Source organism: Pogona vitticeps, chromosome 1, assembly GCF_051106095.1.
Source record: "Pogona vitticeps strain Pit_001003342236 chromosome 1, PviZW2.1, whole genome shotgun sequence".
In the NCBI taxonomy this organism is placed as follows: domain Eukaryota; kingdom Metazoa; phylum Chordata; class Lepidosauria; order Squamata; family Agamidae; genus Pogona; species Pogona vitticeps.
In genome coordinates this window covers 246,050,660-246,072,927 of record NC_135783.1, presented here as the reverse complement: position 1 = coordinate 246,072,927, position 22,268 = coordinate 246,050,660, and the positions used below count along the sequence as shown (strand labels likewise).

The 22,268-nt window shown below is 44.7% G+C and overlaps 2 protein-coding genes across 10 annotated transcripts; one reads left to right on the top strand and one right to left on the bottom strand.

The window, feature by feature from the left end:
• Nucleotides 1-147: 147 nt before the first annotated feature.
• CLP1 (cleavage factor polyribonucleotide kinase subunit 1) lies at nt 148-11,321 on the bottom strand. Of its 4 annotated transcripts, none has more exons than XM_020792264.3 (3): nt 11,188-11,321; nt 3,987-4,608; nt 148-1,268 (listed from the first exon to the last, which is right to left on the bottom strand). In XM_020792264.3, exons 2-3 carry the CDS (start codon nt 4,590-4,592, stop codon nt 597-599), a joined length of 1,278 nt encoding a protein of 425 aa, XP_020647923.1. In that variant the 5' UTR covers nt 4,593-4,608; nt 11,188-11,321; the 3' UTR covers nt 148-596. The 4 variants fall into 4 exon arrangements, with proteins under 4 accessions (XP_020647923.1, XP_020647922.1, XP_020647921.1 ...); XM_020792263.3 differs by lacking the exon at nt 11,188-11,321 and adding an exon at nt 6,256-6,411; XM_020792262.3 differs by lacking the exon at nt 11,188-11,321 and adding an exon at nt 6,252-6,406.
• On the top strand, nt 11,226-22,202 carry YPEL4 (yippee like 4). Of its 6 annotated transcripts, none has more exons than XM_020792273.3 (6): nt 11,228-11,366; nt 13,063-13,285; nt 15,437-15,760; nt 16,191-16,234; nt 20,591-20,699; nt 21,006-22,202. In XM_020792273.3, the coding sequence occupies exons 3-6, from the start codon at nt 15,620-15,622 to the stop codon at nt 21,093-21,095; spliced, it is 384 nt and encodes a 127-aa protein (XP_020647932.1). In that variant the 5' UTR covers nt 11,228-11,366; nt 13,063-13,285; nt 15,437-15,619; the 3' UTR covers nt 21,096-22,202. The 6 variants fall into 6 exon arrangements, with proteins under 6 accessions (XP_020647931.1, XP_020647932.1, XP_072841532.1 ...); XM_072985431.2 differs by having other exon boundaries at nt 11,231-11,366; nt 13,132-13,285; XM_020792274.3 differs by lacking the exon at nt 11,228-11,366 and adding an exon at nt 11,620-11,812.
• Nucleotides 22,203-22,268: the final 66 nt, after the last annotated feature.

The following is a 22,268-nucleotide window of genomic DNA, read 5'->3' as shown; positions in this document are numbered from 1 at the left end:
ACAGTAAGTCACTGAAATGTACATTTCTATTAGTTTTGCAGAACAGCTGTTCATTATGCAGTCTCACCTTGTATCCATAGATGCATCATTTTATTAATGCGAAAATCAGACTTTTCTTACCTGTATACAGAATTAGAAACATGAAAATAACTGTGGTTGGGAATTTATTGAAGTTAAAAAAATAAGTAGATATTTTGCCCTTTCTATAACAAAGTCAATTTCAGATAAGACAAAAACAATGTTAGGAAGGATCCCAGTCTTGACTGAAATTTCAGACAAGAAAAGTAATGTATAAAAACAAGAAATTCCTAGCTCACTAAACAGACAGTATTTTTTATCCGTTACAGTTATTCATATAATAAAATCTATCAATCTTCTCAGCTTCACCATCTGTAATATCACCTAGTTCTTTGAACTGGCTGAGGAGAACAGACAAGAATATTTCAAATGGTTCAAACTGTACTTGTTCCTTCTAGTGACTCCATTTGATCTTCTGCAATCTTTATGATAATGCTCTTGCATTTAGTATTGTAATGGCTTTGTTCATGAGCGAGCTAGCAGTAGTTGGGTAAAGTCTGACTGCTGCTAATGCTGCTTTACTTGAGATCCATGAAGCGAATGTCCATGATGAGCAGATAGTTCTTGGGCAAAGGGCGAGGTGCTGGTGAAAGCACTGTGAAGACCTGGCGTTCTAGATCCACTCCAGTAACTACAATGAAACCAGCCACACTAGTCTCAGCAATGTTCTCATCAGGGCCATCAGCAGTACTAACACTGAGCAGGTGGTGCACCATGTCACGGCCAGGTGTAACTGGCACCAGTTTGAGTTGGTTGTCTTCTTGCGACATACCCAGAGGCAGACATGAGTCAGGGATGGTGGGGGCCCCCACCTTGTATATCTTGACATCAGAGAACTTGACATCGAAGGCATGTGGGTAGAAGCATCCTCGGAAGCCATAGAAGTATTCACGTATGCGATCGTCTCTAAACTCCCTCCGGAAGTCCTTGGAGCGCTCCACCACTCCACCTGACTTGGGGAGCAGCACTGTCCGGACAAAGTGAGGCAAGTCCCGTTTCAGTTCATTGTAGAGGCGCTCTTGGTCTAGTACTACTACTACATCAACTTCAAAGGCAGACGCAGCATGAACAAGCGCCTGGTACCCAGATCCCTTCACCCAGCCACAGGTATTGATGACACAACCACTGACAGAAGCACGTCGGTTCACTTCACATCGCTGGTTAAAGACTTCGGCCAAGCGAGATGTGATCTGTACAGAGGAAAAGGCAGAAGCAACAGAAATAACAGCAAGCCTCATAAAAAGATAAAACATTTATGACATAAAGATAGCTGACCTCTTTTGGAAGCTTCTTTCCCCAAAGGTTTCAAGATATTTCACATACATGGGGAGCTTCTTTAGTAGGCCATTATTTGTTTTCTTTTTTAAAAAACAATGAATCTGTATTGTAGTTCTGTGAGCATGTGATGCTGCCTTATACTGCTCCAGACTATTAATCTATATAGCCAATTTCTGTCTAAATTGATTAGCAATAGCTCAGCAAAACCTCAGTGAGAAATCTCTCCAAAACCTTCTGTTTTTAACTGAAGGTGTTGGGATTTTTCAGGCAAAATAAATGCTGTACTCTGAAGCTGTAATACTCCCCTTCTTTGAAAAGGTGAACAGAAAAATGTGACACAAGATTAAAAATATTTCTATGAATTTGGCCACTAAACATAATTTTTAAAAAAGTTGCTGCCAGCCTAAAATCTCTTTTCACTCTTGAAGAACTCTCCCCCCCCGCCCTGAATTTGTCTGATGCACCTTTGTGAAATCAGATTAAAATCCTCTCAGCTATAAAGCTCAACTGATAGCACTGGGCAGGTACTGTCATTCAACCTTGTCTACCATTCAAAACAACTCCGAGTCTATAATCCTAATAGTAGTAGAGAATAAGCCTCACTGAACATAGCAGGATCACTCATGAGCAAATAAGTACAAGATTGTGCTATAAGACCCTCAAAAGCTGCTCTGAGCCTGTTAGAAAGAGGAAGGGAGAAAATACATGTAGGAAATGGAATGGTTTAACTACAAATAATGGCTGAAATATTATTGCCTTGCACAGTAAGCTGCACTAAAGCAGGTTCACTGGATCTGTGGGGATTTTGTATGCCAACTTTTTTTAGGTTCCATTGATTCAAGTGGGCAAGTTACTCTGCTAACACAAGTTGGAACTAGAGTTGGCCCATTTGACTCAATGGAACTTACAGAGGAGTTGATTCACCAAATTCCCATTGGTTCAATGGGCTTATTCTAGTGCAGTTTACTATACTAAGCAACAGGATTTCAGCCAGTGACTTGGTGAAAAGTACAGTATCTGAAGCAAAAAGTTGGCATAAGCTAGACACATGCAGTTGTAAAACAGGTTTATGCTGTGTAGATACAGAGGATATTCAAAATGGATGCAGGGAAGTAATGCATCTCTCAGGAAACAAACAGCTGTCTAAATTAGTGTCTGAAATGAAACACAGTGATCAAACTTATTTTTGATTAGCACTGTCAGTTCGATCAGTGCATTCTTCACAATGGTGATTCAGAGTTTGCAAAATAGCTAAGCTGTTTTAAAGCAGATGCTTCTAGATTAAACAAACATTACCAGACAAATCAGCATAGATGTTTTCTTCAGTAATGTGTTTTCCAATAATTAATCAATCAGATTAGTTTTTAGAGATTTGCATTCAGTCCATATGGGTATGCTGTCTCAGAGAAAGATATTAACACCTCCCATCCCAACCCACCCCCAATGTTCTCTTACCTATTTAACTTCCCAGATAATCAAATAAATCTATCTCACTATATTTTAATGGGTTGTTGGTGAAATGATTCAAGATCACCAAAAGCCCTGCCTTCAGATAAATTAACTACAGGTAGGCTTCAAATTAATCACAACTGAAATGTAACTCACTAAATGCCAGATCAAATTAACGAGAAAATATTGATTAGTCAACAACAGATTGAATAACTCTGCCAACTCATGTCCAGTGTTTCAGATATTTTATTTATTTTTATTTATTATTGGATTTTTATCCCGCCCTTCTAGACAGAAGTCTACTCAGGGCGGCTCACAATATATTGTGCATAAACAAGTTAAAAACAACAATTAAAATCTACAATAATACTATAATCGAGATGGGAATAAACATCAAAACCAAGAAAAGGAAAAGTCAAGTAATGGCAGGAGGGAAGGCTTGCCTAAAGAGCCAAGTTTTTAATTGGCTCTTGAAAAGACCCAGTGAGGGTGCCAAGCAAATTTCTGGTGTCAAGCTGTTCCAGAGTCAAGGGGCCACTGCGGAGAAGATATATAGACAATCTCATAGATCTTGTGGTAACAAGAATTTCACACACCTCACAAATTTAATTAATGTTTACTTAAACAGCTCCTGCTAATCAGCACACAAAACTCAGGATGGAGAACTAAGCATGTTATCAAGATAAGAGCCAAAGTCTTTTCCCTCCCAAATTATCTAAATCTTTTTCTTCAGCAGCAGTACTGTAATTTCCTGTTAATGAGAAACATGTCAAAGTACTTGGTAAACCCAAAGATAATCTTTGTAGGACTGGCTGCTACTCTGTCTTCACAAAAAGAAGATGGTGATAGTCTTCTTCTGTTAAGCCCAGCAAGTAATCATGGATGATTCAATTTATCACCCTTTGTCTCCATCTCAGATGGATACATAACATTATTTCAACACAGCACAATGAGGCCAGGCAATTCATGGATTTTACACTCTGCGTGCCATAGTTGGGGGAGCAGAGGCTCTTCCGTTGGACTGCTATTATGTTTCTTACTTAAAAACACTGGCCCTTCCTGATTGTTTGGCTATGTGGAATCTTGGAATTTTACTCAAAAGTCCTGCCTCAAATGACTGCAGAGATGAGGGAGACTGCTAGGGAACACCATGCCACACATACTCCAAACATGTCTCTTACCTTGTTATAAAGTTTGATGTTAGTGCCAGGCGTTGTGGACCCAAAGTGATAGACCAAAGGGGCCTGCACTGAGAATCCTTCTTCCACATCTGCAGGTCGCTCAATATAGAGTGCCCCCATGGTGCCTGGGATGGAGATTGAGCCCTGGCCTACATCCAGCTCCACAAAAGTGGGTCGGCGCCCCAGGCGCACAGCATAATTCAACAAGAGGCGGCAGACAGTTGACTTTCCTACATCTGTGGGGCCCACCACCATGACTCGAGGCCCCCGTTCATCTTCGCGCTCTGCTTGCCACCGCATCTGCTCCAGGGCCGTGTGGGTATTGAGATACAGCAGCATGGGAGTGTCTTTTGAGACATAGGCTACTTCAGTCCGACCAGTCAGCTGCACAGAACAGCCATGCCAAGTGAAAACAGCCACTTTAGCACCAGCATCGAAAGTGAATTTCTTGTTGCGTGTCAGTTCAGTTCCAAAAATCTCAGCCATTCCTGACATAAGTTCTAGCTGGACTATTTGTGAGGCTTCAACCTCAAAGCGGAGCTCTGTTTCCCTCTCCAGCTCAAACTTGGCCACCAGCTTCTTTTCATCTCCAGCTTCCTCTGCCATGTTTTTTATTCAGTTTCTACTGAAAAAAAATTTAATTAATATAAATGTACATTTCTTTAAAATAATAAAATAAAATCTAGATTGTTCAGATGGTAAGTGAAAATGTCAAGATTTTTTTCTTCTCCTGACATCTCATTTTCTGAAAAGCAGTGTTTCTAAAAAATAAAATAAAATACAATGTATATTTTTTGAAAGATAAACACGCATGTTCCTATGTTTAGAATCTAACGCAGACTTCTTCAACCTGTCTCTTCGTATTCTTTTTACTATAGCTCTGATCAACTCTTCACACTAGCCATGCTTCTTACAGCAGATGCCATGTTTCCCTGAAAATAAGACAGGGTCTTATATTAATTTTTGCTCCAAAAAACACATTAGGGCTTATTTTCAGGGGATGTTTTATTATTTCATGTACAACAATCTACATTTATTAAAATACAGTCATGTCATCTGGTTGCTGCACAATGGTGGAGGTTTCACTTAACTGGGGCTTATTTTTTGGGTGGGCTTATATTACGAGAATACTGAAAAAATCATACTAGAGCTTATTTTCAGGTTAGGTCTTATTTTCGGGGAAGCAGGGTAGATCTTGTAGTACAAACCACCTGGAAGGACCCAAGTTGAGGAAGACTGATGTAAACTGATGACTATATTTGAAGGTAGATAGGGTATTTCCCCAGTTTACTTAACAAATCTGAGAAAATGCCATCTCATGTGGTTCGCCATGTCACTGGCCTACAGCATTAGGTTTGCTTTTTAAAGTTGTTCCTTCCCATTTTTTCTTTGGGCCTCAACATAAGATGGATGATGTGTATTAAAAAGGGCTATGAATGTACACTTGCAGGATACTATATAAGATAGATCAACTATAGCTCTTATTTATGTTTTTCATTTTGAGCTGGGGATGGCAGGTAGTAGGCCAGTCCTTTCTCTCTAAGGGGATGACCCACAAATCTCCATTGCAGGATACATGGCTGCACTGTCTATGGTGGCAACACCAGATGATTTAATCAAAAGTTATGATTTATCTTGTACGTTCTAGAGTAATGAAAATGTTCTCTCTCCAGATATTACAGGCCGCAACTCTCAGCATCTCTCAAACCGCCAGGCAAACTGATGGTAGCTGGAGTTCAACAGCGTCTGGAGGGCCATAAAGTCCCTTATGTTCCTCTATGACAGCTGATCAGAGTCCGCTCTCTGTATCTCGTTAATATCCCATTTTCAAACGGAGTTTCAATCCCATCCAACGGCAGATCTACCCCGAAGCTAAGGAAATTTAAGCTTCAGGGCTCCTAATTCGGGAGGGGCTCCAGAAGCGACCTTAGTCCTCATTTTTAAAAACGTTGTGGTGATCTGTCATGGAATGACCCCACTGAAGAAAATAACAGGGGTTCTCCCGATCTCGTTGCTGGTTGCGATGGGCTCCAGACCTCCAAAACTAGAGGTCCGCCACTGATCCTACCCCACCAGGTCTTCCAAATCCTGCTACTCCCCGGCATGTCAGCGACTAGACAGCGTAGGAAGGAAAGAATCTAAAGCAGGGCGGAGGTAAGGCGTTCCCAACGAAGGACTACAAAAGCCCGCTCCGATCCTGTCTTCGCCGCGTGGACTGTATTTGAACGGAGCCAAACCCTTGCAAAGCTGCTGAAAGTCACCCACCTACCGAACTCCTACCACATCAGTCCTGGAACAGGCCAGGCAACGGAAGAGGCAGCAGCTCCGAAAGAGGTGGGGGGAAACGGCGATGATGCCGCTATTGTGACGAACAACCACTTGAGGACCGCCTCCTCGCTCAGTGACTTCATGGAGATGCAGTTCCGCCGGCGATGCAGATCCCCGTACAAAGGTGAAATGGTTGCCGTTCGCGCGGCCTTCTGGGAAATGTAGTTTCTGCCCTCAGTCTTGCCCGTCAACATCCCCCGCGTGAATATAAGGGGGAAGAGGCAGGGCAACAAGCATCTTTCTCTTTTCCTTCTCCTTCGCTGTGCAACATGTCATTTTTTTTCCTTCCTCGCCACCTCAGCAAAGAGCCTTTCGAGGTGTCTGTGGTTTTATCAACTTAACCCACACCAGTAACGCATATGTCACCGTACTTAAATGCACAAAGGATATAGATGCGCACAGCGATTTGTTTTCAGAGGTTTCTAAAATCCGGGTAGGTGTCACAGAATCCATAAACCGCTCAGATAAGTTTTCAAGAATAGAGTCTGGCGACTGCAATTCGTGTTTAAGTTGTCAGGCTCCCAAACAATCTCGTGTCGTGTCCTTTTTTTTTTTTTTTTTTTTTGGTCAGACAAAGGCTGATCATGATCTGACACAGACAGTCTAATCTGGCCAAAACAAAAACTAATCTGGCAATCATTATACTTGATTTAATGCCAACTGGAGGAAGGTCTGGTCGTCGCTACAGCATGTGCCTATTAGCCTTAAGGCACAGATTTACTGCGTGTAAGCTATTGTAGATTTAGGGCAGACAGAAGCATATATCATACAGCAGGGTCTCTATGCCAAAATCAAGTTGGAACTGCATGAAGCAGCAATTGCACAAGCAGTGTGTGATTTATCAAGTTGGCTGTCATACACTCACACATGCCCAGGTCACACAACCAGTTGTCCACAAGGGAAGGATGACAGATGGCAAAATGTAAAATTTTGCCCCTAGATTTTAAAATGTCCCATAATTCTTTTTCCTATTAGTTCAGGGTAACTAATTTTGCTCTCTTCTCTGGGATATGGAATGTCATTTCTTTTACACAGCCATTCCTTATACACAGGTGACAGGCTTCCAGATTCCTGTAGATTTCCTTCCTGAAAACAAATTTTACTTGAAATTTCGAGATGTACAGATAGTCATGAGGGAGTTGTATACTAACTATAGATGCCAGGCTTTCGGAGCTCAGAGAGTATACTTGCCATTTTGCACGAACAGCAGTCTAATAAGATCCCGATGCCCTTCTCCTTCCCAGAGTCAATACACTTCCAAAGAGCAGTTTCGAAAATGTCAGTTTCAAAGATGGCTTCACTAAACTACCTGAACCAACCTGTCCTGTTTTTCAAACACAGATTTGAAAATATCTATTTTAAACAGACAAAAAAGTGTGATAGTACCCGTAACTCTATTTTAGTAACAAGCTGTGCTACAGGACCTTTGAGACCCACCTTCCTCCATCTATCAATTAAGAATAAAATAACAGCTATCCAGGATCAGGTCTAAGGCCTATCTAGCCCAGCATTATGTTCCCACAGTGGCCAAACAGATGCCTAAAAGCCCACAAGTAGGACATTGTCATGTGTGATCCCCCCCTTTGTATTGAATCTCTCAGCATTCATCCTTTCTCGATAATGTGGAAGCCAGCTTGGGGTGGGGGGGAACCTCTCTCTGCCCCCCTTTTGTACACCACACATCATTTCATACACTTCTTGTTTTTTTTCTAAGGTAAATAGCACCAGATGTAGTCTTTCTTCATAGGGAAAATGCCTATGATCATTTTGGTGGCCATTTTCTGCACTGTTTCCACCTCTATAACACCCCCTTTAAGGCATAATGGGCAGAACAGTACATAGCATGCATGCCAAGTGCAGTAGTGCTATACATTTGTCTAGAGACACGATGACATTGGCAGATTTAGCCCTGACTGCTTTGCCAGTAGTCCCCAAGCCCAAATACAACTTGAGAAAGTGTGAGATTGGAATGGAAACATGAACAAGTGGGTCTGGGCTGGTGGAGAGCCCTCCAGCTGTTATAGACTGTAGCTCCCATCAGTATTAGCCACTGGTGAGGGATGATTGCAACTGTAACCCAACAATCCCTGGAGGATCATCTCTGCTGTAAGGCTATGCTGATGGAGATCAAAGAAGCAGCAATGGGTTGGAAAGAAAAGCTTCAGGAGGAAAGTGATGAGGAAACAGTACAAGGCATTATTATCAGTTTCTCTGTTCCAGCCCACATTCATCTTTAGTGAGAACTGAGTCATCTTCACATCATCTCCCTGTGACAGAGATACTAGCCCCCCATTTTTTTGTAGGAAATATAAGGTTGGTCCCACACCATTTGGCAGAAAAGGGGGTCTGTTTCAGGCTGCAGTTGTTGAGGGCATCCTGGAGAGCAGTACTGATGTGATGGAAAAAAGACATCTCTGTGCCATATGACCTTTTTTGTGTCTTAGTCCTTGAGCAGCCCTTGGGTGTGGTGGGGGATTTTGCCTCATCACTTGTATTGATCTAGGGTTAACTCTGATCATCTTATGTATGTTAGCTTAGGGAGGGTCATATGCTATATCATTCTTCAGCTCAGAGAGCAGAAGGTTTTAGGCTGGCTCTGATGAGAGATGAAACAATAGTCAGTTTCCAGATACTTCTGTGTCCCACATGAGTATCCAAAGCTGTTGAAAAGAGTCAGAATACTGTACAACCAAGAATGATGGTCTGAGTAGCAACCAAAATGCAGAAATCAGAGGGAGCTGATGTTAAGTATAACCAAAAAGTAGACATATCAAGTCTGAAAAAAAGTTTTCTGTTGCTTTATTTTACCGGTTGCAGCTACCCCACTCAAAGGCACAGTTATAAAAAGCCCAGTACTCCTTGTACTCAGATTGAATTTTGTTTCCATTTTACAGTCTGATTCCTTATATTTGGAGTCTTTAACCCATGGGTGATGAGCATGGAGCCCTCCAGACTTGGACTACAATTCTCATAGCTCCCTTACTATTGGGCATACTGAGTGGAGCTGATGGGAATTGCGAACCAAAATAACTGTAGGGTTAAACATTCCCCACCCACCACTTGAAGGACATTAACAACGGCCTAAACCAATATTATTCCCAACTAAAATAGACTCTTGAACAAAAGGGACTTATTAATATTAGAGTATGGCCTAGTGATTCACTGCCGGAAGTCTTGTTGCTTAGTATAGTAAATCACACTAGAGTAGGCCTATTGAAGCAGTAGGGATTTGGTGAAGTAAAGTAAGTTGCAAAAATAAGCTGCAACTAGAGTAGGCCTATTTAAATCAATAGAATTCATGCAGGATTGACTCATCAAATTTTCTACTTAGTGCTACACTCAAGAACAGAATTTCAGCCAACAGTTGTACTCTATTTGGGACTAACAATTGGATTTAGCCTGGTTTGTGTGTGTGTCTGGGGTTTCAGATTGTAAAATGGAAGAAAGTTCAGTATCAGTACTGAATACTGATCAGTGTTCAAAATGTATGTACTACTCTTTGGCTGTCAAAGTAAAAATGAAAGAAAGATTGTGATTTTGGAAAACAAAGTACAGTAATAGTGGAAAGAAACAAGTATTGAGGATCAGGAAGTATGACGCTTCTTGAGTACTGTACTGCCACCTAGAATACCTAGTTACTTATATGTAGTATATTTGTATGTCTTTCATATTTGTATTCCTTTCTTGGCATATTTGTAAGCCTTTCAGCCTGTGGCAAGTAGGTTTCTAATAGTTCTAGTTCTTAGCAATTCTGTATTCGTTTTTAGCAGGAGAACTGGATGCAGGTGCTCAAGACAAACCTAACCTACCCAAGGCTTAGCATTAATGTTAATGGGGCCCATGCTTGGAGACAACACCTGCTTGAAGAAGCTCTGTGCCATCAAAAACTCATACTGTATATCTTTCAATTAGCAAAATGTGGTCAACATGTGTTACTCAAAATATATGAGTTATGGCTCACCCTTGAAGCTTCAGCTTTGATAATGCAGCTCATGCTTTCACCAAGAAAAGCTGGGGCTAGTTACTCTTTACAACAGGACCTTCTGGGTTTGATTTATCTTCCTGCTGCTTATTTGTGGACTGAATGACTCCAGTTCTGCCTGCAGAAATCAATACTCCAACTTTTGTGGATTTTACCTGGACAAGACATTAACACAAGAGATGTGTATGTGTGTGTGGATCACAACAGAGAAGTCCGTATTGGTCGGGCAAATATTTCCTGAGGTGGGGATATGATGCGCCTCTCGACCTCCTCTTTCAGAGAAGGCAGTTTTGGAGGGGAGAGCGAAGGGGAGTCTGAGCAATGACAGCACTTAGGGACACTCAAGGTTGACGCGCGCCAGGACGTGGGGGGGGGGGGGCTGGCGGGCCTTGAATTTTGAGGTGTCACAACGGGAAGTGTTGCCTGAGGGACTGGCTCTGTGTGTGTGTGTGTGTGGGGGGATGGCTGGATGGAGAGCCTCCGAGGGTGAGACTGCAGATTTCTCGCCCGTGACCCTCAGCTGCGTCTCTCTCCCTCTCTGCGTCAGAGTTTGCCACGGGCGCGCATGGTGGGATGTATCACCTGCGCGTCTCTCTCCGCCGGCTCCGTCCCCCCTTCGCCGTCTGAGCCCCTATTTGCCCGCCTCCAGCCTCCGCAGCCCTCCTCTCCTCTCCCCCCCCACCCAGCACAGCCATTGCCCGCGGCTCGCCCTCCCCGCAGCATCCCGGCCGCGGTGGCCCCTGCTTGTTCCCTCCCTCCCCCCCCCCTTTTGATCCGTGTCTCCGGCCCCGCTCTGACGTCGCGGGAGGCTGACGGGCTGTTGGGGGGGGGGAAGGGAGAGAGAGAGAGACAAGAGAGGGAGCGGGGAGGAGGGCGGGAGGGATGACTCACAATGTTATGATGCGGTTCCACAACACACAGCCACATTCGGATAGAGACGGAGCACAAAACCGGCCCTCCGGCTGCTGCCTCCCAGCGGGCGCTCCCCTTGGCGCGACCCCTCGCAGACCCGGCAGCGGCAGCGGGAGCGGTCCGAGGCGGAGCCGGGCGACCCGGGAGCAGGTTTCAAGGTGAGCCCCCCGCGCGCGTTGAAGGCAAACCCGACGGGCAGCCGCGGAAACTTTCCCTCCCTCCTGCGTCGCTTCCCCCCCCCCCGCGGGTGCCTCCGTCCCCTCCGCGCTCGTCTCCGGGCCGAGTCCTTTCTTTGCCCGGTCCTTCCTGCCTGCCCCCCCTCTCCCCACTCCTCCTCATCCCCTCTCCCGCCGAGTCCCTGTGGGAACTTCGCGACGCCAAGCCGCCTTTATTTTCCTTCCGCGCGCGCAGCCACGTGAGTCCGCCACTGCGGTGATTAACGCGTGGGGTGCCCCCCTCCCCCGGCACCTGGACTCCTCCCACTCCACTTCTGTTCCCGACCTCCCCCCCTCCGAGCGCGCCCGCTGGCCCGATCGGTGCTCCTCGGAGGAGAGAGGAAGCGACGAGCGCGGGAGGAGAAGGCGGCGATTTGGCAGAAAGCGAGGTAATGCAGCGCCCTTGGGGGGCTTGCCGAGACGGTTCACACGACACTGATTCGGAATTTGGGTTTGGGGAAGCCGAAATTGCGGGCAGCGTCGACCTTTTCTTTCTTTCTCTCCGGCGACATCCGCCCGCCCTCTTGCAAGTGCCGTGTGCATGATTCGCTTTAGGACAGAATTGGGAACACGAATGCCCGCACGGCGTACAAACAACATGAGGGGTTCTGAAAGTCAGCTCTGGTGGGTGTAGTGGCTCCTTCCTGCCGGCAGGGTGCGCGCCCAGGGCTTTGGGCGTCATTGACTGGACGGAGGCAGCGCGAAATTTTGAATGAACATTGCGCGGTGGAAATAACCCCGAGCTTCCGCTAGAGGGCTCTCAGGAGAAAGTGGGCGTGAGGTCACGTCATGACTGTTCCTGGGACGCTTAATACGAGGGATGGGGTTAATATGACCCCGTGCTGAAGTTAGAGGTGGGATATATGGTAGAGTTGTTATGCAAAGGTTACTCTGGCAAATCATGAAGTTTGCACTCCTGGCATGTGTGACACAACCTTGTATGTACTGTATGTCACAGTAGAAGTGGAGATGGCAGAGTAGGTTGGGAGAAACATTCCAAGCGGAAATGCCCTCCCATCCATGTCAGCATAATCCTTAATTCAGAAGTCACAAAACAGTGGTCAAATTTTTAAATTCTTCAAACCTCTTCATCATGCTAGATGTTTCTGCCAAGGAGCTTAAAGCATTATGCTGGTTGTTTTGTGCCATTGAGTCATTTCTGACTCATGGCAACCCCAGTAGGGTTTTTGAGGTCTTTGAGATGTTCAGGGAAGGGTAGAAACTGAACCCAGGTCTCCTGAGCGTTAGTCTGGCCCTCTGTTCCCTACACCACATCGGCTCAAATATATTCGTACCATCTTGCTGTTTTTATCTTAACAACAACTCTGTGGGGTGTTATTTATTTTATTACATTTATAACCTGCCTTTCTTGCAAGAAGCTCGAGGGGGTGTGTATGATGGGTGGCTATATACCATTTGGTACCCAACAAGTTGAAAGAACAGCTGGCCCATGATAGTAATCCAGTAAGTTAAATAGCTCAGCAGGGACTGGAACTTGGATCTTCCCAGTCCAAATCCAGTGTTCTAATTTCCCCATCACGATGGCACTGGTAGGTTAGGCTGATATCATGATTAGTCCAAGGTCACTGAGAGAGCTAGTGGTTGATGTTTATGCCATGTCATCTGCATCTGGTTACAGTATTAAGATGGAAAGTGGGAGGAGGCTGCAAACATTCAAATCAGACCTCATCGGGAGTAATGTGTCCAGTTCCGCAGCCTTCAGTTTAAGAAGAATACTGACAAGTTAGAACATGCCCAAAAGAGGACACCCAAGATGGTTAAAGAAGGTCTGGAAACCAAATCCTGTGAAGTATGATTGAAGGAGCTGGTTGTGTTCAGCCTGGAGAAGAGAAGACAAAGAGGTGATCTGACATAGCCATCTTTAAATATCTGATAGGTTAATACAGGGAGGCTGGAACAGATTTGTTCTGTGCTGCTTTAGTGTAGGACCTGAACCAATGAATTTAAATTACAAGAAAGGAGATTCTGATTTAACATTAGGAAGAGTTATTGTAAGCGCTGTTTGACAGTAGAACAAACTACCTTGGAAGATGGTGGACTCTCCTTCATGTTTGGTTTTTAAGCAGGGGTTGGATAGACATCTGTCAGGGATGCTTTAGTTTCCTGCATTGCTGGAGATTGGACTGGCTGACTCTTGATATCCCAACTGAACTTAGCAATTCTGTGACTCTATAAAATGAGTTGCTACCAGAAACTTGGATGGTTTCAAGTACCTGCACAGGTTTTAATGCAATAATTTTCATGTCTTGAATGTTTGAATGTTCTAATTGTGTGTTGCTCAATTTTAAATTGTTTTACATTTCTTATTTTGTATTTCAAATTGCTTTAAATATCTTATGTTTCAAATTGTTTTATACAGCTTGGTAAACTGCCCTGAGTTCCTGAGGTATGTGGCAGGCTATAAAGGTTTAAATAAAATGAATAAAAATAAATCTTTGGGATCCTTTGTGAATGGGACAGAAAACAGAAGAAGTGTCACTTAATTGGATTTTAGATTAAGGGTGTATTCAGATCTGGGAATGGCAGTAACCAAGTTTGCACTATCATGTATACCAACTTAGCACTGTATCCCACTGAACAGCTCTGAGTATAGATTGGTGTGTCTACTGTATACACGTGCACTTAAAAGGTTTAAAGAGAAGCCCCATGCTGGCAAGCCAGAAAGTGTGCATGGAAGGGTAAATTTCTGCACACAGAAGCCCTGCTCAGACCCATCTGCTTGCCTGACCCAGAATTTAAACAGACATTCTTGTGTACACTGTTAAGGACTGCAGAGATGCTTCTAATTACATTCAGTTGACTATTCTCTACAGTATTTCTATGACCAGAAGTCTTATCTTAGCAGAGTTCCCAACCATGGAAACATCGTAGATGTGTTGAGATGAGTTCACTTCCAAGGCCCTCCAGTCTTTTCACAGTGAACAAGTGAAGATCTGTCCAGCTTTCAGAGGTGATGGGGAACAGTTTACTTGCATCTCTGTGTCACCACCATACATTTACCCCTAACTTGCTATCAGGCATAACATTTGAATAGGGCTACAGTGAGTGTCTCAGTTGAGGGAAGCTGAGAGGATATGTGGAACATACAGCATAAGATACCTGTGATCTTCCTACTGGAAAGGAAACCAATCTAAATAAATATCATCAGCTCCTTCAGCTTTACAGAAACCATACAAATTAGGTCTGTCCCTAAAACAATAGGTTGTGCTGGGCATTTGAATTCTGCATACCCAGCATTGTATAGCACGGATTAGGTAGTGACCTGTTGACTGTCTTTAACTTGCCTTTTCTAGAGCTTGGAAAAGTAATTTTTGGACTACAGCTACCAGAAACCCCCGACAATTATCACCAGCCTCTTCTCATGGTTGTAGTAAGGCTGAAGAAGTGAAGGATGTTTCTTTAGACTTTTTTTCATCTGTGGTTCAGAGAACTCAGGCGTTTTATACTATACACTCAATTTACCCTTCAGACATTAATCATGTGGCAGGCTAACTGTATACCGAGACAACTTCTTGCTCTCCAGCAGCCATGCTAGCTGAAGGATTCTGGGAGTTGTAGTCAAGAAAGCACAGAAGAAAAATAGTTTTATCCCACCTTTAAAATGAACAGATTTGTTTTATCATGAGCTTTCGTGGTCTACAATCCATTTGTACAGACACACGGCACATCCCAAAAAATTACTTTTGTCTTCAACAGGTTTATAATTAGGCAGATTTCTTACACACCTATTTTCATTACCCATCTCAAAGGTGGACTAAGGATTCTAATCACAGTACGGACTGTGAATGTGGAACAAGGCGCCAGTGGTAATTACTCCAGACGGATGAATCCTTTGAGCTCCACTCACACTGTAATTAGTTAACAGGCATGGTTTCAAACACTGGAAGAGGTCCAGAACACCTTCCCCAGTGGATGGCAACTAGGGAACAAGGAGGGATCTTTCAGGGGGTTGTTCCTCTGCCTGATAATTGCTTGTGCTTTTCTCTCCACAGGCAACTTCCCTTTCGGTCTGGTTCTCATCTGGGGGGACCCTGGCAGCGCAGGCCCCCCAAACTTCATTTTTCTGAAACACGGCTCTAGCCAACCTGCTTCGCTGCTTCACTTGCGACCGCCTGTGTGGGAGCTGCACGGCGCCAGCTCCCCCACCTCGACAGGGCATTGCTCTCCAGCCTGTCATGCCCAGCTGTGAGCCAGTGCCACCTGCACCTTGCCTCCCGACCAAGACCTTCCGCAGCTACCTACCGCGGTGTCACCGGACATACAGCTGTGTCCACTGCCGGGCACATCTGGCGAAGCATGATGAGCTCATCTCCAAGGTATGTACGTTCCAAAGTCACGGGGACAACCTTAATGACAACAAATGTATATTGGTGCCTCAACATCCGTATCTGGCACGGCAAGGTTCCTGGAGTTTTTTCAGTGGCTGTGATGGCTGACCAATTCTGAGAGTTGCAGTCCAAAAAAAGATGATGATGATGATGATGATGATGATGATGATGATGATGATGATGATGATGATGATGATGAAGAAGAAGAAGAAGAAGAAGAAGAAACCAGGGCCCCATTAGGGCGCTATCTAACAACAGCACCCTGCCAGGGTACAAGGACCAGCAATATGAGTCTGATCTCACAGCTTCTACTCTGAAGTGAAATGCTTGGTTTGCAGTGTGTGTGGGAGGGGCAGTGTGTAGGTTAAAGAATCTGTCAGTGAAGAGGGTCGTAACTCCTATACTTTTATTTCCACAGTCCTTCCAGGGGAGTCATGGTCGCGCCTATCTTTTCAATTCTGTGTGAGTGTTCTCTTGCAATTGGTTTTCTTTGGTGGTGATGGGGTGGAGTACAGTGTGGGGAAAGTGCAGTCAGTGCAGAGACAGGCAGAGAGCTGCTGCTCTTAAACAAAAGGAGGCAAAATGGTCAGGATCGCGAAGTGACTAATACACAAAAGTGATGTCGTTAGCTGAGGGGTTTACTGCTATATCTGGGTGCTCTAGTTTACTGCTATATCCACCAAAGGACATCTAATGGTGTATATCCTTCGCATTGCATTCAACACCCCTTTGTCCGTGATTCTTTGAACCAGAGCTCATGCTGTACTGAATTCTCTTACTCAAGAAGAAATAAAACAAAGAGATTTTCCATGTGAACAGTGCGCAACTGAGTATGCATCTCCTAAATGTATGATGCTTCCGTTCACTGCAGTAGTCTCCTACTATAGATAACCACAATCAATGACCTTTTTGGGATGAGAAAGCAAGTAAAACTCTTGTGGAAGGATGCAGCACCCCCTAAAATTTGAGAACAAGAATAAGGGTTTTAACATCTATAAGTATGACTTACAGCAGCTTTGCATCTGAGCCAATATTATTCTCAAGAAATAAAATGCACTGAATACAGATGATACTTGGTTTAATTTCTCTCTCTGTGCAGTCTTCATTCGTGGAGGCTGTTCAGGCTCAGGCAGAGGTGGGCACTGTGGAATCTTAACGCTGGTGCTCCTGTCGCCCTGCTTTATGTCATCACTGTTCCCTCATGGGTGCTGGGCTTTACCACCCACCCACCCACAGGATAATATGCTCTTGACCTTCAAGCAGCTTTTTTTACTTCAAATCAAGACAGTTGGCTTGGTGATTAATGACAGTATCTGCAAAATACTTCTTATATATCCTTTATTTTTCTTCCAGTTTAACTCTGAATCCTTAATTCTTCTGCTCCTTTGAAAAGTCCTTTCACAACGAATGCATCTGCAAAGATTGATGAGATTAACCCTTTTCCCAAGATCAGAACATTTTGGATCATCTTTCAGACTTTCAGCGCTTTGATTTTAAAATAATAATAATGGCAACATTCAAATTCTGTTTTAAGGTACAGAAGGCTCTTTAGGGACCTCTCTATGCGCCATGAATTTGGCAGGGAAGAAAAACACACTACTTCCCCTTCTCTTCATGTCTAAGTGGCCTTTGGCAGGAAGGCAGCTGAGCGCCAGGTCAGTAAGACTGAGTCATAGGGATTTAGCATTCCTCTGCCCTGGCTGTCAAACCCAGCCAAGCAAAATATTGTTTTGAAATGGTGGACCCATTTTGCCTCATAAATCGTTCTTTTCTCAGTGGTAAGAATGTGTGGGACTGGCAGAGCAAGGGTGCACTTAACCAGTTTCATGGGATAGCCTATATTTTAGTATGCAAGGGGGTTCTTGGGGATGTTTCATAGTGGTTATGGGCTAATGGAGGTTAATTTCATTATGTAATGAAATAACAATCAGACTTGTGGTAACTGTTCCTCAAAGCAAGAAGCACAGCGTCAGTCCCTTCATCTCTCAGTAGTCAGCCCGTCCCTGCCCTGGCTACAAACATCCTGCTGCTGCTCTGCATCCAGGCACAGGAGAAGGCAGCTGCTGTGCCCAGCCTCCTTCAGCTATAGAGGAGGAAGAAAAAAAGAAGCAAAAGCACTGGGGTCGATGATGATGACCACCTCCTGCCAGAGAAGACACCTACCCACAAACACCCTTCAAATAACTGTCCTTGTCAAACTGTTCTTCAGATAGTGTCACAGGCAATTGCAGGTCACTTTTGCCCACTGTGCAAGGGATGGATAACAACCTTTTTTGAAATGGGAGGACTTGGGGGGGGCACTGCAATGTCTCTAGTGTTATTGGACTGCAACTCCCAGAAGCCTTCACCACCAGCTGTGCTGCCTGGAATTTCTGGGAATTGCAGTCCAAGAACACCTGGGCTGCCCAAGGTTAGGAACCACTGCTCTAATGCAAAAACTGCTGCTCATGAAAGCCTTCAAGGAGGGAAACAGGCCTCTTCTTCCTTCTCCTCCTTCTTCCTTTTTTGCATTTTTGATAAGTAGTCTTTGGGGTCACAGTGGTGCCCTGCATGTGGCCCCATGAGTCACACTTAGCCCAACCCCTGCCAGTGTGCTTTGCTTTTGAGGACCTCTCAAAACTAAGCAGTGAAGGAACAGCCTGCTTACCACGGCTGCCTGTTGTGGTGCTCTGGGGTGGGGAAGAGCACCATCATCATCATCACCACCACCACCACCACCACGGCCTGCCTAATGGCAGGCAGTTTGATCCTTATCAGTTTTTTTTTTAAAAAAATTCAATGTTTCCTTTTTCCCCATAGAGAGACTCAAGGTAGCTCACAACAATTAAAACACTGTTAAAAATTAAAAAAAAACAGGAGATAAAACATGAAAAAACAATTAAGCATGTAAAAATATTAAAAATCATGAATTGAAAACACTAAAAAAACTTTTTAAAAAATCCCTTAATTCAATAAATTGCACCACTCCTCAGACCACTACGGTGTTTCACTGAAAATAAGACAGGGTCTTATATTAATTTTTGCTCCAAAACCACATTAGGGCTTATTTTCAGGGGATATTTTATTTTACAGTCATGTTATCATCTTCTGGTTGCTGCACAGTGGCGGAGGGCAGGGTTTCACTTAACTGGGGCTTATTTTTGGAGTAGGCCTTATACTGTATTACGAGCATCCTGAAAAATCCTACTAGGGCTTATTTTCAGGTTAGGTCTTATTTTTCAGGGAAAAACAGGGTACTTATCCAAACCATATAAAATCCGGCCTCCAAATTTACACCTCTGGCTAACATCAGGACAAGAAGGAAGGGGCCAGCCGTGTTTCTGAGAGACTGTGTTCCATAGAGCCTGGGTACGTCCACTGAAAAGGCCCCTCTCCGCCTCCTCACCAAACGAGCCTGTGAGGGGGATAAGACTGAGAGAAGGAGGTCTCCAGAACATCTTTAAAAGATCTTTTTCCTATTATCTGGATAAGTACAAACAGATTAGCGACCGCTTTCATTCCTGATGTTCACCAGGTGTGGAAGATCAGCTTTTTTACTCTCTTTGTACAAAAGCAAGGGACGCATGTGCCACATTTTTTTGCTTTTTTTAGAGGGCCAGTTTATTAGTAGAGCTAAAGTCGCTTGCGATCTAAGTCTGAATTCTTTTCTTTTATCTCACAGCCTGATAATTTTGTCTCTCGGGAGAGTGTAACTTGCATCTCTTTCTGTATCCGTTTGAACTAACGAGAGAAGACCACCCGTCCTTTGGCAGGCCTGGGCTCCTGGTAAATAAACCTGCCGCTGCCTCCTTCTGCCAGGGGCCTTCTTTACCTTCTCCTACTAAGAGTGTTATCTTCAGTAAGGAATGACTGTCCTGCAAGGAATAAAAGCATCACACATTTAGGAGATGAGCCCATGTCTTCCGAGGAAAACAGCAGTTCCTGGTTTATTCCAAGCCAATGTTTGTTTCTAGGGCTCCGGATAGCAAAGGGAGGCCTTGGTTCCCTTCTCCTCGCCTCCCTTTCCAATATCTGCATGTGACACAGATCATTTTTTAGCATACAGAAAGAGTCCCTGAAGTTCAAGCCTTTGGCACTTCCAGCAGCTCTCAAGCGGCCATGCCCTCTGTAAGCTGTTTCAGTTGACAGAACCACCAACTTCAAAAGACAGGTTCCTAATGCTCCTGAGACCACTATGTTGCATCTGAGCATGTGACACCCAGTCCAGGATGAGAAGGTGCTGCAGCATCTTAAGCAAGATGAAACATGGGTCACCATGCAGTTGTCCACCACTGGGGGTAATTGGTTCTGCAGTGTGAATGCTTGCCAAGTTGCCAGCTTTCCTGATAAAGGCAACTTCTACGGTTCTGCAGATCTTCCTCCTGGCCACTAGAGGCCGTTCTGAGACTCCGTTCAGAATTCTCTTTATGCTGTCAGTGCACAGTCTTTAGACTCCTAGTCCAACAGACCAGGGTTTCGCTCCTGCTGCTTTTAAAAGATCACATTCAAGAGCACGATGCAGTGATTTTGCCACTGATGTGCCTTAATAGATGCTCAGTAAATTTTTATCAGGAAATTGGAAATCATGAGATTTCATAGCCAAACCTGCCGCTTTTGTTTCAGTTTGCTGAAAACTCTGCATAAACAAAAACCCAGTAGTGTGATTTGGAAAGCCTTTTTGCTTCTCTGCAAGCACTTTTTAGAAAAACCTTGGAATAGGGACATTTTTTTTCCCTGCCAAGAATTTGTGGCCATCTTTTTTGCCAGCAGAACAGGATAGGGTACCGCTGGGATGAATGCAAGATACATGATGGCACCCTCTCATTTCTTTGATTGCAGGGTTAATGTGGGCTGTGGTCCAGCCGAGCAACGTCTCTTGCTCACTGGTCTCCATTCTGTTGCCGATATTTTCTGTGAAAGCTGCAAGACTACCCTGGGATGGAAATATGTGAGTACTGTATAAAAGTAGTTTATCCGCATGGATAATAAACCCCAGTGGCCCCTGTCATTTAGAGATGCCTTTCTCTGTCACACACTCCCAATGGAAATGCCGATTCCTAATACCCCATTGTAAATCACTGATGATTTTGCTTCACATATTGCTCATCACCCCCCCCCCCTTTTTGAAAGTAAACCTTATGTTTTAAGTGCGACGGATCATAAGGAATCATGAGGGTTCCGGTTGGGGAGGAAAGTTAAATCAGAAAAATCTGGAGTGAGTAGGCTTATATCTTCCTGTTTCCTTGTTTGCCAGGAACAAGCCTTTGAGACCAGCCAGAAGTACAAAGAAGGGAAGTACATTATTGAGATGTCACACATGGTGAAGGACAATGGATGGGACTGAAGTGTGTGTGTGTATGTGGGGACTTTCTGGGTGCACACCCTCCTGCGTAGCATGTCTTGTGCCCCTTCCTAACCCCACTGCCACAGCTGGCCCCCCGGCACAACCAACCCAGCCCCCTCTCTTCCTTCCCCCCATCTCCCGCACAACATCACCCGTGAGTGGAGATACCAGGACCCTTCTCCCAAACCTCTTGCACTTCCTAAAATGCTGGATTCACAGTTGGGGAGACCCCACACCACCCTTCTCACAAAAGGGGAAGCACACAGGGTTCAGGGGCCAATGTGGAAGGACTCTGGATTGGATCTGACTTGATCGGTATGGGGCAGGCTACGCCCATCACTGATACCAGTTGGGCGGAACAAACTGGGGGTGGTGGTGGAGTGGGTTTGCCCAGAACTGCGAACATGGAAGCAGGTTTGAACTTTTCAGTTCATTGCATAAAACATAGTCTTTTCTGGAACGAGACAGAAAAGGCTGCAGGCACAGGGCAAGCTCCTGGGGAAGGGCTTGAAGAGAGCGCACGGTTTGCATGCAGAGGGTCTTGGGTGCAGTTCCTGGCACTCCAAGTTTAAAAGAACCTCATGGAACTAGGCTGTACCCAAGGTCCTGGGTAATTGCTGCCAATCAAAGCAGGGCCGACCAAGGGTCTGATTAAGTGTAAGGCAGCTTCTTAGGCTCCTTTTCTTTCTGGCGACAAACCGAAAGTGTGCACCAGCCTACTAATGCTGGGCAGAGAAGGCTAGAGGGAGAAAACATCCCTCCCACGATGAAACAGAAAGGTATCTTTGAGGTAGGGGACAGAGGAGCAGTCCCTCTCCACATGGGGCCATGGTAGTTCACCTCTCCTTTCACCATGTCCTTCCCCCAAGCACTGCCGTGGTATTTCCCCCATGTTTACTGTATGGAGTCCATTTCTTCTGTAACGGGTCGTGTGTGCTTGTGATCCCGGGGCACCATGGAACCCCCCACAACTCCCCCACTGTATGTGAAGGAAGGTGGGGAAGTCAGGTGGGGGCAAAGCCTCAGCACTGTCACCAGCGCAGGATGGTTTTTTTTGTTTTTGTATAATAATGTGTTTTGTATTAAAAAAACAACAACAAAGAAAAAGCCATAGTATGAATGGCTTTTGCCACCCCACTTCCTTGCTGCTAGAAAGTCTATTCACACAAAAGC